General features: G+C 42.3%; 1 protein-coding gene across 1 annotated transcript in view; it reads left to right on the forward strand.

The window, feature by feature from the left end:
• The window catches only part of Shq1 (SHQ1, H/ACA ribonucleoprotein assembly factor), a 118,922-nt gene that overhangs the window by 16,222 nt on the left and 86,890 nt on the right, over positions 1-15,810 (forward strand). Inside the window, exons 6-7 of the mRNA XM_029562807.1 lie at positions 5,138-5,265; positions 15,320-15,431. Coding sequence (XP_029418667.1) covers positions 5,138-5,265; positions 15,320-15,431 — 240 coding nt within the window. The remainder of the gene's footprint in view (positions 1-5,137; positions 5,266-15,319; positions 15,432-15,810) is intronic.

The following is a 15,810-nucleotide window of genomic DNA, read 5'->3' on the forward strand; positions in this document are numbered from 1 at the left end:
TAGTTGGCAGGGGCAGTGTGGTAGTCTAAGCAGTCTGCCTTCCTCTCTTCTGTGTTTCTTTATCCAGGAACTTGTTTTATTTAGTATGTGTGAATATATATATATATATATATGTGAGTATATGTGTTATGGTACATGTGTGGTGGTCAGAGGATAACTTGCAGGAGTCAGTTCTCCCACCATGGAGATCCCAGAGATCCAACTCAGCTTGTCAGGTTTAGCGGCAGGTGCCTCTACATATGGAACCACCTCGCCAGCTCCAGAATGTTCCTTTCATTTAGAATGGTGTTGTCAGGCTTTGAAGGGACCTGAGAAAAATTAATTTTATTTTAGCCAAAGCAAAACAAACAGAGGCCAACTGATTTTATATAAAGAGATATTTATACAAAGTCTGTGGTGATTTTAGCAGCTTTTGGGTTATTACTGTTTTGAAATCTGCTGTTATAAAATTTAGATGTAATGCAGCTTGATTATTTCATTTTAGTATGTTCTGCAGCCCAGTGAAGTCCTGGGCATGAAGAGCTATAGTCATCTAGCTTCTGTGTTTTTTTTTAAACAATTTTTAAATTTTTTAGAAAATTACTATATTTTATGCATATGAGTGTTTTGCGTGTGTATAAGTGCACCCATGTCATGCATTGCCTGCAGAGGCCAGAAGATGGCGTTAGTTCCCCTGGAACTGGAGTTAAAGACGATTGTTAGCTGCCATGTAGGTGCTGGGAATCGAACCCAGACCCTCTGTAAGAGCGGTCAGTGCTTTTAACCACTGAGCCATCTACCAGCTACCTCTGCAACCTCTTTTGCCGCTCCTTGCCCATGCTTTATTCTGAGGTGACAGCCAAGGCTCGAATTTCCTCTGCTGCTCATGTGCCACCCTTCACTAGCTATTTCTCCTCGTCTCATGGATGACCTACCCTTTGAGGCTGTGCTCAGACATTACTTTCATGGGCCTTCCATCTTTGGCTGGGTGAGGATGCCTTCCTCAGTGTTTCCCTGTGGTAGTACATCTTGCTTTTACCATGTTGTGTTATAAGTTTCTACACTGGTGTCCATGGTTCTGATTAAACTGGAACTCTCAGGGTAGGGAATAGTCTTATCTCCCTGAATGTGGGGAACAGTTAGTGAATGCAATGGCATTTAAAAACATGAAAAATAATTTATTCTGGAAAACAGAACATTAGTCAGCCAAAAATCATGCTAATGAAAATTTTAATTTATAGACAGTGTGAAGAGTTAAACCATCAGCTGGGCCTGGTGGTGCAGGCCTGAAATAATAGTATACTGGAGACAAAGGCAGGAGGATCACAAGGTCTAGGCCAGTCTGGGCCACAGATTGAGGTGAAAGCCAACCTAGGCAACTTAGTGAGATTCTGTCTCAAAACGTGGTAGGATTTGGTGTTCCATGCCTTCAATCCCAGCAATCGGGAAAGCAGAGGCTGGTGGATCTCTGAGATCAAGTCCAACCTGGTCACATAGCAAGTTCCAGGCCAGCTGAGGCTGTAGGGAGACCTTGTCTTAAAAACAAAACAAAACAAAAAAGTGGGCTAGGGATGCAGGGATGTAGCTCAGTGATAGAGCACTTGCCTACTGTGTGTGAGGTCTGAGGTTCAATCCAGGACCAGAAAAAAAAAGTCTGGGGGCACAAGAGGATAAACCATCACTGTTTAGATTATTGGAACTGTATCAGAGAATTTTTGTTCAAAGCATCAGTTAATCATTTAGGGGGCAGGGTAGGATGGAGGTGGTCAGGATGCCATTCTACCAAGCTGGTTTGGTCCCTCCTTAGTCCCCCTCAGGGTGGGCTCCTCTGCCCCTGCCTGTGTGCTGTCCGTGCTGTCCTGTCCTTGAGCTTCCTGCATGTTTCTCTCCTCTTCCTTAGTCTGAATGCTCATGACTCTGTCTCCTGTTTGAGTATCTTACTGGTGTGTCCAGCTGCCTGGTGGATAGCTGTGTGTTTGTATGTCCTGGATGGAGCCATCAGAATCAACCTGTTCCAAGATGAAGCCATTTTCCCTCTCTTCTTGTCTTTGAGCCTTCAGTGCCACCATCCCATGTAGAGCATTGTTGTTCCCTGCATTGTTGAGCCATAGTCCTGGATATTCTGGGTTCCAGAGATTGAACTTAGGTTGTCAGAATTGGCAGTAAACACCCACATCTTGTGAGCCATATATTGCTGGGCCTGCATGCTGGGGTTTTTGTTGTTGTTGTTTTTTGTTTGTTTGTTTTTAAGCTTGGCCAAGGTATGTCATTTTTCTAGTCCTCAATTTCAACTCATATAAAATGAGAATTGTAGTAGTGTCCTCTTCCCATGGTGGTGTTGTAAGGGTTTAAGGGACTCATGGATGCAAAGCACTTAGTGCAGTGCCTGCAATGTAACAGGAACTCCGTAAGGTACCTATGATCTTTCTAATTTTAAAATTTTTTCAGTTTTTCAGATGAAAGAAAAAGTATGTAAGGTCATAAAACTGTCAGCTAGAAAGCTCAGTTTATCAAAGCAACCAATTCCTTGAGTTTCTTGTCAATTGGAATATGAATGAAATTTTCACCGAGATTTACACCTTGTCATACGTTCCCCAAGAATACCAATTTTCGTCTTTGAAGGCAAGATCACTTAATTTTTGAATAAATGCCATCTAAGAATGAGTGGTATATTTTGAATGAAGCTCTCATTTTTGTAGTAGAAAGTAGACTGTAAAAAAATTTTTTTTCTGATGTCTACAAAGGTTGTTTTCATCTTTTTCAATGGTTTAAAATAGAAGAACTGTTAAAGATTAGCATAGCTAAATAAAATTGCTGGCATCTTAGAAGAAAGTATTAGTGTATTTGCTGAAAGATATGTGTGTAAGAGTGTTTCAGTGTATGAGAGTATGTGCATGCACAGGTCTAAGTGTGTGTGTACATGAGTGTGTATGTGTCCTCTGTCAGTGTCCTGGTGAAAACACAGAGTTTGAATTTCCTGCTCATCTGTTTTTCTTCACTGCCAGGTTTGTGGAATCTTTCCTGATTGCACTGCTGGTGAAATTTGTGCCACTTGCAAGCCTAGCACAGGTTCTATGTTCCAGTCTGTTTCTGATGCACTTCAATGCCACTGAAGTGTCTGGGGTGAGACCTCAGTGTAGGACAGGCCTTCTGTGTACTCTCTGTTTAAAAAGATGGGAAATGTCACAAATTCCCTGTAGTCAGATGCTTGCTTTTAGCTTTGTGGTGATTAGTAACCACAAAGGAAGTAAACACAACACTCAGTCTTTTCTCAAATTGTGTATTGAATTGATGGTAATCTATATTTCTAGCGTAAATGTAATTAGTTAAGATTATAAAACACAAGGAGCTGGAAAGATGGCTCAGCGATTAAGAGCAGTGGCTGCTCTTGCAGAGGACCTGGATTCAATTCCCAGTACCCACATGGCAGCTAACAACCATATGTAACTACAATTCTAAGGGAATGTGATGCCTCTTCTGACATTTGCAGGCCTTGTATGACATTGGTGCACTTACTTACATGCAGGCAATATCCTCGTACACCAAAAATAAAAATAATAAATAAACATTTTTAAGGATTTTTTAGAAATTTTTTTTAAGAATAATTTTATTATTCCAAAGAGAGACAATTTTTAACACATTTTCCCAGAAATAACTTGAAGCAAGTTACATAAAAATATATATACAATGAAGTTTAAGGGTGGAAAAGTGGGGATAAGAAATCAAAGACTAAAGCTGGGTGTGGTAGCACACATCCTCAGTCCCAGCACTTAGGAGGCAGAGCCTGGCAGATCTCTATGAGTTCGAGGCCAGCTGTCTACTCAGTGAGCTCTAGGCCAGCTGGGGTCACAAGGAGCCCCTCCTCCCCGCCCCCCCCAAAAAAGCAAAGACCAGAGGGTTTGCCTACATGGGGTCAACTTTGGTGGAATAATGGTTTCCATTAGCTCTCTCTTTTTTTTTTTTAATCCTAACTAGTTTATTGGGCTTGGTAACAGAGCGTAGGGTAGGGGTTTATTTACAGAAGAGTGGGCGCCCCCATTTACGGCTGCGCTGGAAAGTCCGCACTCGAGCATAGATCCTGCGGCTTCCCTACAGCGGCACAAAATGGTGAGAGAGGTGCCTCCTTGTGTTCTTGGCTTATATAGCCTTAGCCCCTCCCCCACAAGGAGCTAAGGTTGACTGATTGGGTGGGAGGGGTAACAGACTCCCCCTTCGACTCCTTGATGAGAGTGGGAAGGAGGTGTGACTATAGCTTGCCTGCATAGTGGTTGGAGGACACTTCCAGATAACACTCCACCCCTTCCTCCTGGCAAGGCACTGAACTTTCAGGTCCTTGCATCATCTGTTTTCCATGCTGGCCCATTTCAGTGGGATTCCATCCACTATAAAAACACAGCAAGAAGCAAGAACATCTAAACAGTGGCTGCTATAATAACTTGACTTATGGGTGTAAACACAAATGCTTGGATGGTACTTTAGCAGGTGCACCACATCCAACAAAACAATCGCAGTGGCTTCCCACTGGGACCTATATTCTCCCCTGCCACAGGGGGCTGATCTGGTCTACAGTACTAGATGTGTGTTGCACCCTTAGGAGTAGGCATTATATCCAATCGAAAGTTTGCTAGTTGTACATACATTAGATGCTCCACTATTGCATCAGCAGGCACATCTTGTTTGGTATGATGATAGTGCAACATGTGGGTTCTGTAGTTGAGCAGAATTATAAGGGACAATTCTACCCTAGTCATCTGCATATTGCCTTTTGGCACCATGAAAGCCACCCATCCAGTGGCAGGGAATTTCCAGCTTAGTCCAAGCTTGATTTCTCCCTGTCCTCTACTCGCATCATGCAGTGTCTTTAGCAGTAGAGTTTTTCTGTCCACTTCCAGTGTACAACCAACATTACTGGCAATGGCCCTTGTTGTTTTGGGGACCTCTAGGGCCCGTCAGGCTAACAACTCTTAGTAGGGCAACCCACCTCTGGCACTGGGATTTTCATTTAACAACTGTATTGCTTCTGGAAGGGCTTTCTTCCATCCCAGTAGGATCCCCTCTGTGCTTAAGGCATACATAAAATATTTTTTTTTAAAAAAAGATTATAAAATGCAAGCGCCAGTATATTCAGGTGTAATAGGCCCATTACCTGTTTGCTCAGAGCAGACTTGTTTGACGACGAAGCGGTTGGGCAGATTTTGCGATACAGTCCTTGGTGGAATGGCATGCATGTGGAAATGATGGCCTCTTTGGGACAAAGTCAGGAGCAAGGGGATCATGCTACTTCAGGTAAGAAACTCAAAATCAAGTCCATTTGTGGAATTTAAAATGCTCATGGTTGTTCCAAGCTACTGTATTATTGTCTGATTTTAATTGCCTTGCATTGTGAAAATATGATTCAGGTAGCTCATTCTGCCTCATGTGTCTGCTTTTCCTGGCCAGTGTATTTGAAAGATGTGCACTGCTTGCAAGCCTAGTACAGGTTCTAGATCTTCATCCTTGACTTGAAACTTTACTGAATCATTCAACTTATTTTTGTTGGAAAATTCTCATGAAGTAGATTTTACTTTAAAATCATTGGGGTCCTTTAAAAATTTTTAATTAGTTCATTTTTAGCAAATTCAGAGATACTGACACACATGATGTTTGTAGTTTTTGAATAATCTGCTTGAGAGTTGTGAACATTGCCCTGAGCTGAGGACACTGAGTTTTGGGAAAGGAGACCCAGTTCCTCTCCTTCTCTCTCAGATGAATTGAATCTATCCTCAGTTCACAGGTTGCATTATGAAGAATCCAGAATAGCTGTCCTCATATCACAGATAGTAGAGCTTGGATAGACAGTTTGTCCCAGAGAGAGCTAAGCGGGCATTCATGAGCCATGAGAGTAACTGTGCCGTCTACCGAAGCTGCACATCCCACGTCCCTCCTCGGGAGCCTGTGCTCTCACTGCCTTCTCCGGATGTGAGCTTGGTGCAGAGTCCCTGTGTTAGAGCTGGATTGTTTCTGTTAGATCAGAACCAAAGCTTCAGTTGTCTCATAAGCTGATTTAGCTCTTATTTACATACTCAGACTTCAGTGTTTAAGTGAAAGGAATGTGTGCACAAAAACATATATTCCGAAAAATATTAAATGGAGTATAAGCTTTTCCCTGCCCAAGTTCCTCTTCGTAAAGGTAATCGCTGTTAACAATTTTGAGGGTATTTTAAAGTATTTTTGTGTTGGCTGTTAAACCCAGGGCCTTGTGTATGCCAAATATACACTTTACCAGTGAACTATAGCCCTAGCCTGGGATGTTTTAAAAATACAAAACCCACATATAAGTATTTGAATAAATTTGTATACACAAGTTCTCTGCCTGCGTGTCGGCCTGTGTTAGGTTGCACGTAGGTCTTGGACCTTCCCTCTTTGCATGCGTAGATGCCTGCGGCTTTTTACATACAGCTGCCCGTTGTCCTGTTGTATATTTCTCTCGTGATTGGGGGCATTTGGGTTCTTTACTACTGGTGATCAGTTGGGGTTCGGCTGTTACAGGTAGTGCAGTGGCCTTTTTTTACACTGAGTCTGAAGTAGTTACAGTCTTCAACCCATGGCTTTTAACAAATTACCTTCTAAGCAGTGAGGTTACTTGCTGTCCAGTGCCTGGCATAGTGCTTGTTATATAGTAGGTATTAAATGTATGTCATAGTAAATATTTTTGTGGTTTTCTTGGAGTGTACGTGATTTCTGCCAGATTGAATAATTGCCATTGTAATTTCAGAAACTAGATAGCTGGCTCTAGGGGCCTAGATACGTTCACTGTTGTTTTTAACATGTTCTGGGTTTAATTTTGATGTGCACTTAAGAAACTATTCCCACATCACATTGACAGGTTTGCACATATGCATTGCTAGCCCGGTTAAGGTGGTTAACTACGTGCCAAGTAGACCTTCTCAGGAAGTTTCCTGAGACAGACCATTAGAGGTCTGGGCTGGTCTCCCCAATTTTAGCACTGTCTTGAGAAGTGGCACGAGAAGAAACTGGTGACTGCGTAGTTGAGTTTTCTCTCCACCAGAGTGAGCTAGTTGCCCTAAAAATCAAGAGGAGGCATTCCCTTTGATTTAAATTCTAACTTGCTCTCCGTTGATAAATGGTAGTGTGTTCTCAGGCCAGTTTTCCATGTCAGCAGTGCTTTGAATTTGGTCTCTAATTTTAACAGGATACTGAGCCAATGCTCAGTCCTTTTAACTGCTGGTTCCCCGACCCTTCATCTGACCCATGGCTTGGAGCCAGGTTTTTGCTTCAGGCAGTCAGTCTGCTGAGCCGTCCTGGTGATCCATTTTAAAAGTCACCTTTCAAAGCAGCAAGGGCATGAGATGTGAGGTGGAAGAACCTGAGCTGTACTGAGCAGAAAGGACCTTTTCTGTTATGCCAAGTGCAAGACTAAGTACAGGAAGGACACAGCTAAATGTGAGGCTTGGGGATTAGCTTCGTGCTCCACTACCCACTAGCTGTGTGATCTTGCAACACTGGGTTGCTGTGGAAATCTTCCACTTAGCTCAGCTGTCATGACAATTGAGCGAGGCTGTGTGTGAAATCCTTAGTGTATTGTGAACATAGAGATTATTATTAGAGTAAAACGAATGACAGGAGAGCCAGGGATTGCATGACTTCTCTATGAAATTGCCATTTTTTAATATTTTTATTATTTTTTTTAATATTTATTTATTCTTATTTTATGTGTATGAGTGTACGGCCTGCATGTATGTGACTGCACCCATGTCGTGCAGTGCTGCAGAGGTCAGAAGAGGGCTTCAGATTCTCCTGGAACTGGATTTAAGGACAGTTCGTAGCCGCCATGTGGGTGCTGGGAATCAAACCTGGGTCCTCTGCAAGAGCAGTCAGTGCTCTTAACCACTGAGCCATCTCTCCAGCCCCTATTATTTATTATTTTATGTGTATGCGTGTATTGCCTGCATGTAAGTGCACCCATGTTGTGCAATGTCCGCAGAGGACAGAAGAGGCTGTCAGATCCCCTGGAACTGGAGTTATGGACAGTTGTTAGCTGCCATGTGGGTGTTGGGATTCGAACCTGGGTCTTCTGCAAGAACAACCAGTGTACTTAACCATTGAGCCACCTCTCCAGCTCTGAAATTGCCATTTTTGTACATTTCACAAATCTTTAATGGAAAGTTCTTTGTTAATGAGATTTTTCTTTTTTCTTTTTTTCCTTCAAATATTTGAGACACTCAGAATTAGAGGAGTAAATTGAAGCGTATTGAGCCAGGATAAAATATGGGAGTAAAGAAGTAAACCAAGGAGCAAGCTTTAAAGTTCTGTTTACCCAGGATACCTAGTGCTGCTGTGTCTCACCCTCTCCTCTTCTCTGCTTCTCTCTGCCCCCATCCCTCTTCTTTGTGTCATGTGGCCAGGTGTTGCCTTGTAGACCTGACAGTACAGATGAGGGGTGTGCCTCGGAGCCAGACTTCATCTTACATCTGCTTTGTTTTGAGTCCTAGATAAGCTGTAAGTGGTGAACTTTGTTGTCTTTGCTTGGATAGTGACTCAGGTCATAGCTCAGAGTTAGAGCAGGGAGACCATTATGAACATTTTCGATTTTATCCAGATTTTCCTCCCCAAAGGCTTATGAATGGCAGTGTTAAATACTGTGCTCCCTCAGAGCTCTGGATTCATGAAGATGAACTCACCACATTTCCCAAGTTGACTTTTAGTGGTTAACGTCAGCCCAAGAGTCTTGGCACATAATCACTTGTTATGACACCACATAACATACACAGCCTGTGAACTTCCTCTTAGGGACATCCTGTTTGGCATCAGCAAGCCCTTCAGTGTTTTCAGAGATAGCTGTCAGTGTCAGCTTTAAAAGTGGTTGCACGGCAGGGCTGCCCATTTAGCTGAAGGCCTGAACATACACAGTTACTTTTGGTTCCTTGATCTCTTTCCAGTATGTGGACAATGTAATAGATACTTGTTACTCAGAGGAACCAAAAGGTGGATGACTGAGTCCTTGATCCAGAGGAGGCAGGGATGTTTGGGAGGGAAATTGAAGAGGAAGAGAAGATTGAAAAGTAACAGAATCAAAAGTCTTGAGAAAGGTCCACCCCCTCACCAGCATCTGTCTGTCTTCATGGCTCTGTTTGCAGATCCCAGGTGTCCAGTGAGGCTGCCCATGTTGGGAGGTGGCCCTGGGCTTGTGACTGTGGTGTTGGACATCAGTGTCTCCTCCAAGTGTATTGGACTTTCAGCTTGTTTTGTTTCACTGTAGATTATTTTCAGAACTATAATTACCTGAAATGTTGTGAACTCCACAGCTAAGGCATACCAGTGTCTGCAAGTGTTGCTTGTGGTGGCGATCCAGGCATTGCTGGTGTTGCATCTGGAGGTGTTTCCAGTACTGTTGCTTGGTTCGAGCAGTCATGGTGTGTGCAAACCTCCCCAAGTTCCACTTTGCTGAAGTGATTTACAGCTCTAATAAAAAGGGCTTTAGGGAGCTCAGATTTTTTAATTCTGTGATTTGCCAGTTTGCTATTATTGTTCTGTTCTCTCATTCCTTTGCTTGTGTATCAGAATGCATTTGTGTATTAATGAGCTAAGAAGGCAAAAGGGAAACTTTAAATTTATTTATTATTTTTATTTTATATGTATGAGTCTTATACCTGCATGTTTGTAAATGCACCTGTGTCATGCAGTGCCCTTGGAGGACAGAAGAGGGTGTCGGATCCCCTGGATCACGGATGGTTGTTAGCCTCCATGTGGGGTGCTGGGAACCGAACCTGGGGCCTCTGCAAGAGCAGCCAGTGCTCTTAATTGCTGAGCCATCTTTTCAGTCTCCAAAATGAAATTTAAAAAATATATTTTTTTTTAATTTTATGTGTATGAATGTATTGCCTGCATGTGTGTAAGTGCATCTGTGTTGTGCAGTGCTGTGGAGATCAGAAGAGGGTTTCAGATTCCCCTGGAACTGGAGTTAAGGAGGGTTAGTAGCCGCCATGTGCGTGCTGGGAAAAGGACCGGGTCCTCTACAAGAACAGTCAGTGCTCTTAACTGCTGAGTCATCTCTCCAGCCCCCCCAAAATGAAATTTTAATATGCTCAGTTAAAGTTGGTGGTGCTAAGAAAAGGCCTAGCATCTATGAATTCAGAGTACTGTCAGGTAGACTTTTCCTAGGTGATACAGTCATAGAAAGTGAGATATAATATGTGAATGTCTCACATGCAGGGTAACTTTGGAGCTTTCAGTGCCCAGGCTAACCTCTTTCTAATTGTTAAACGGGTATGGGTATGCTTACTCAAGAACGAAGGTATAAATGTGTAGGAGCAGCTCCAGGCATGCTCACTTTCTGATTCAGAATTATGTGGAAGCAGAGGTCTTTATTAGTCAACTAGGGTATAAAGGCTTTTCTCCAGTGAGATAATAACGCTGTGAACACCTGGCACTTTCCTATTAGCTAAATGAATGACTGTCTGGAAAACTGTGCTTAAGGGAATATGGTCTCAAATCTTCCTGCTAAATACAGGGGCCTTAGCTACTTTGTCAGATGTGCTTTCTTTATGTAGTGAGTCTGTTCCTTCATGCAGTTTCTGTAAATTGAATCACTTGAAGTGAACTGAGAGTTTCTATGTGAATTAAGGAATCTTTAGATTAGTCCTTTAATGAGGCAATCAACATTCAGTTTATCTGTCTTATTTCAGTTTTAAGCATTGGTCTTTAAAGAATGTTTCACTCCATATTTCTTTACCTTGATGAACAGCAAATTAAATGAATTCTTACAATCATTGGCCATTTACTTCTATAAATGCACTCCTTTCTCTTTTGCATAGATTTGCTAACATGGTTGAAAAAATAATTATATAAATATATTTAAAAACCTATATATGTATGTATTTTTTGGTTTTTTTTTGAGATAGGGTCTCCCTGTAGCTACAACTGGTCTGGAACTCACTATGTAGACCAGGCTGGGCTTAAACTCACAGAGATCACCTTCCTCTGCCTCCCGAGTACTAGGATTAAAGGCGTGCACCATCATGCCCGGCCGAAACCTATTTTTTTCCCTACTGAATACATATATATACACACACTTTTTTTTGTTTGTTTGTTTGTTTGTCTTTTTGAGACAGGGTCTCCCTGTTGCCCCAGCTGTCCTGGAACTCACTATGTAGACCAGGCTGGCCTCGAACTCACAAAGATCCACCTGCCTCTGCCTCCCAAGTGCTGGAATTAAAGGCCTGCACCACCACGCCTGACTCCCCTGAATATATTTTAATGAGTAAAAGGAGTATTGCTTCTATTAATTTAAATGTGCTTAAAGCCCCCCCCCACCCCCAAGAATAAGCTGCAAAATCATGGAAAATCTTTAAACAAGAAAAAAGTCATGTTAAACCCAAGGCTCATTCAAGAGGGTAGAAGTGAGTTTGGAAAATTATGTATGAAAAGGAACATGTTAATCACCTTTCTGGTAATATGACAAAATGCCTGAGATAACCAACTTTAATCCATGATGGATTGGCCCTATTGCTTTGGGGAGGCAACACATCATGGCAGAAGTTCATGATGAAACTATTCACCTTGTGACCAGGATGTGAAAGAGATAGGAAGGGACTGGATTTTTACTGTTTTCTTAAAGATCATGCCCCCAATGATCCAAGTCCTCCTACTTGGCCCCAGCTCTTAAGGTTCCGCCATATCATAATCCCACCATGGGTTAGATAACCAGCTTTTGTTCACCTCATAGGCCTTTGGGGAACACTTATCCAAACTAATGCAAGGGTTCATTTGATGTGATTCATTTCTCTTCTGACTTTTGTCAAATTGTGATGAACAGGAAGGCAGTCTTGTTGGTCAGAGGCAGAAAGAGACTGGCTAGGTGGCTAGCTGTCAGGAGAATGGCTAAGAGTATTAAAGAGGCAGCCTAATAGTAGTCTCTGTGAAAGGTAGTAGAGAGCCATGTGTCTTCATGGTTCTTTCAGTAAGAGCCTCCTTGAGAGCTGCTGAGCACATTCCCACTCCTCTAATGATTGCATCTCGTGTTTTTACTTGCATGGTACGGCAGTGTCCTAGAGCATTGGCAGATGGAAGTGATTGGAAGTGACATTCACACTTTCTGGATTCCTTAGGAAGAAGGTCCTTGGCACCCTCCTTTCTGCTCTCTCAAACCTAGAGCAGCCATCTTGGGCCTATAGAAGGAAATCATATGAGGGGAAGCAGAGGCCCAGCTTGCCCCAGTCCTTTTCCCACAACAGTGAACTGAGAGAGAGCCTTCTGTTTTACTCTCGCTGTTGGCCTTGGGTGTCTGGGGCTCTTCATTACAGGAGTTTAGTTTGTCCTTGCTTGCACACTGCATGCCATTCCAACATTTTGATAATGAAGCACAGGAAAGGGAACCAGGCTTCTCTGCAAATGGCATAAAAAGCAGAAATGGATTTAAAAGATAAGGGCTAGCAGAGAAATTACTAACTTCTAATATGAGAGGTTGATCACAATTTTATTTAGATATATCTGTATGTATAGTTTGTTTTCTTTAGAAATTGCTGTAAGGTAAGGGGTAGGCCATGCTGTACTTAGAATACCTAGGAACTGAACTGCATGTTGTGAGCTGTGATTCTCTCTAAATCATGTTAGCGATGAGGTATTTTACTTTGTATAGTATTGTAAACTAATATTACTTAGACTTTGCTACTGTGAGAGGACACATGATTGAACAGAAAAGTGTGTTACCTGATCTTTCTGTTACTATAGAAAGACTTGATGTTGAGGCTGGGAAGAAGACTCATTGGATAAAGTGCTTGCTGTGCAAGTGTGAGGAACTGAAGTCAGATCCTCAGCACCCACAGTGTTGCAAGAGTGGTAGCCCACCTGTAATCAATCCTAGCACTTGGGAAGCAGAGACAGGGGATCCCCAGGGCTGGCTGGCTACCTAGACCAGCTGGATTGGTGAGCTCCAGGCTTATCAAGAGACCCTGCCTCAATGAATAGGTGGAGAACAATTGAGAAAGAGGTTCACTGTCAACCCCTGGCCTCCACATGCATGGACATAAAATGTGCACTCACACACATACATGTGTGCATCACACGCACACACACACACACACACACACACACACACACACAGAGGAGGGAATTCTTTTTAAAGGCTCGATATTAAGAGATGCATAGTAGTTTGCCTACATTGTAGGCAGTAAAGGAACTTAGAAACGGAGTCTCATACTTGTTTGTCTTTATGTAAACAAAGTGTTTTGTTTTGTCATTAACATTTAAGTATTTCAGTTTGTTGTTTTGGAATGGGTCGTCAATATTGCTAAAGTGGCTGATGGATAAAAATGAATCATTTTGTTCTCTCATCAAGAAGTATTTCATGATGGAAATGGGAAAAAATAGTATATTTGCAATAGTGACAAAACCCAAAAATATGTGAAATAATTTTTAGGAAGAAAAGTGGCAGATCTATTTGACAAAGTTGGTGGTTCAATACAGTGGGGAAATATGGATTACTGAACAAATTATGCTGGCATAATTAACTATTCATTGAGAATAATCTGAAATCTTGAAGCTTATGAAAAAATAGCTTCCAGATGGATTAAAGACTTAGACGTAGAAAGTCAAACAATCTTACAGAAACCCCATGTGCATCTGAGAGGTCGGAAAAACATTAACTAGGCTCTAAACTCACAATCTGCTTTTTTAAAAAAGGACTGTTTGACTACATTAAAAAAAACAAAACAAAAAAAAAAAACCAAATAATTTCAGTGACAAAAAAGTATCCCAGAGTCATAGAGAGGCAGTAGATTTGGAAGGATGGTTAAGATTTCTATTTATTAATTTAATTTGTTGTTGTGTGTGAATGTTTGTGTACGAGTGAGTGAAGTATGTGAAGGCATGAGCATGCCATAGCAGCTGTGTAGTGGTCAGAGGACAACTTTGTGGGGTTGGTTTTGTTCTTCACATTTATGTGAATTCCAGGGATCAAACTCATCATTGGACATGCTCTTGAGCAAGCCCCTTTAGGCAGCCACCTTGCTGGTCCCAGGATATACAATACACAAAGAGTTCTTTAAAAATTTGACAAGTGGGGCTGGAGAGATAATGCAGCAGTTAAGAACACTGACTGACTGTTCTTGCAGAAGACCCGGGTTCGAATCCCAGCACCCACATGGCAGCTAACAGCTGTCCGTAACTACAGTTTCAGGGGATCCGGCAGCCTCTTCTGTCCTCCATTCTCATTGCACGACACGGGTGCACTTACCTACATGCAGGCAATACACGCATACAGATAAAATTAAAATAATAAATATTTTTAAAAATTTGACAAGCCAGTCCATCCAAAAGGAAACTTTTAACAGAACATATTTCAGTGGACAATTCACTGAGCAAACCCAGATTGCTGATGGAATTAAGGAATAATGCTCAAAGTTTAACAGAGTGATACTAATTGACTTAGCAGTAATAAGTCACAGCCTTGCCTTTTTTCTTGCTCTCTAATGGCTTACCTCACACAGGCTTATGTTCTCACAGGTTCTATGCATTGATGTCAGGTCTGCCGTTGCTGAGTGCTCTGCTCAGGGTCTTAGAAAATCATAGTGACTCAGACTTGTCCAGCCTGTGGGGTGAGAGCTATGAATATAGCCAAAAACCACACCATAAGCTTATGTAAAATATTACGAGATTTCTTTGAGAACTTTTATGTAACTGGACTTCGTGGTTCCTTGGGCATGAACTTTGTAGATGACATCATGTTGCAATGCTGAAGGGTTGGACACGTCTATGAGCCAACTGTGCTTTTCTCTTTTATTAAAAAATATTTTATTCTTTTTATTTTGTTTATGAGTGTATTGCCTGTATGTGTATGAGTGCACCCATGTTGTGCAATGCCAAGCAGTCAGAAGAGGGCTTTGGATTCCCCTGGAACTGGAGTGAAGAATGGTTTGCGGCCACCATGTGGGTGCTGGGAATTGAACCCCGGTCCTCTGCAAGAGCAGTCAGTGCTCTTAACCACTGAGCCATCTCTCCAGCCCCAATTTTCTTAAGAGTAGGTATTGGTTGCTACACCTTTCTGGAGCACTGGTGAGCTGTGTGCTTTTCCAGGTTCACATCACTGCTTTTTTGTTTTGTTCTTGGTTTTTTTGAGGCAGGGTCTCCCTGTAGCCCCAACTGGCCTGGAACTCACCATGTGGACCAGGCTGGCCTCAATCTCACAGAGATCCACCAGCCTCTGCCTGGGATTAAAGGTTTGTACCACCACATGTAGCCTTAGGTTCACATCTCTGTTGACAGAATCCTTTTCCTTGGTACTCCAAAAACTGCAACCCTGCTTTGTTGCCAGCTCTTAAATGGGGCTATCCTTAAATTGTAGAGTTCCCGCAGGTGCCTTCCACGCAGCCTTCTCACTGGTGGCCCTACCATGTGGCAGCATCAGCAAGGGTGCCCTGGCTCGGCTCTGATAGCAGCTGGAAGGAATCATGGCAGTGACTGTCCATCATCTTTGCCATATTCTGCTGGACAGAAGACTTCCCTCAGAGTGATGATGCTACTCATTGGGGGTCATCTCAGAAGAAGTCTCCTTACCACAGTCACTAAAATTCATCAAAGGAATGGGGAAAGCACTGTTAAGTTTATTGCACAGCAGGGTATCAGATAAGTGTAGGAAGGAGAACTTCTACCCAGGACTGCCAGAAAGGAGAGGTATTGTGGCCTTAAGTGTTTTCTTCAAAAACAAACAAAAAATAAACTTTTTGAATGAGTAAATCTACTCTTTAGAATATTTTATGGAAATAAAGCCTGTAATACCCAAGGAGATTTAAGGACCTTTCTTTGTGTAGTATTATTAGCAGGAGCAGAAAAATA

The sequence above is a fragment of the Nannospalax galili genome, unplaced genomic scaffold (assembly GCF_000622305.1).
Source record: "Nannospalax galili isolate Female #2095 unplaced genomic scaffold, S.galili_v1.0 scaffold114, whole genome shotgun sequence".
Taxonomy (NCBI): domain Eukaryota; kingdom Metazoa; phylum Chordata; class Mammalia; order Rodentia; family Spalacidae; genus Nannospalax; species Nannospalax galili.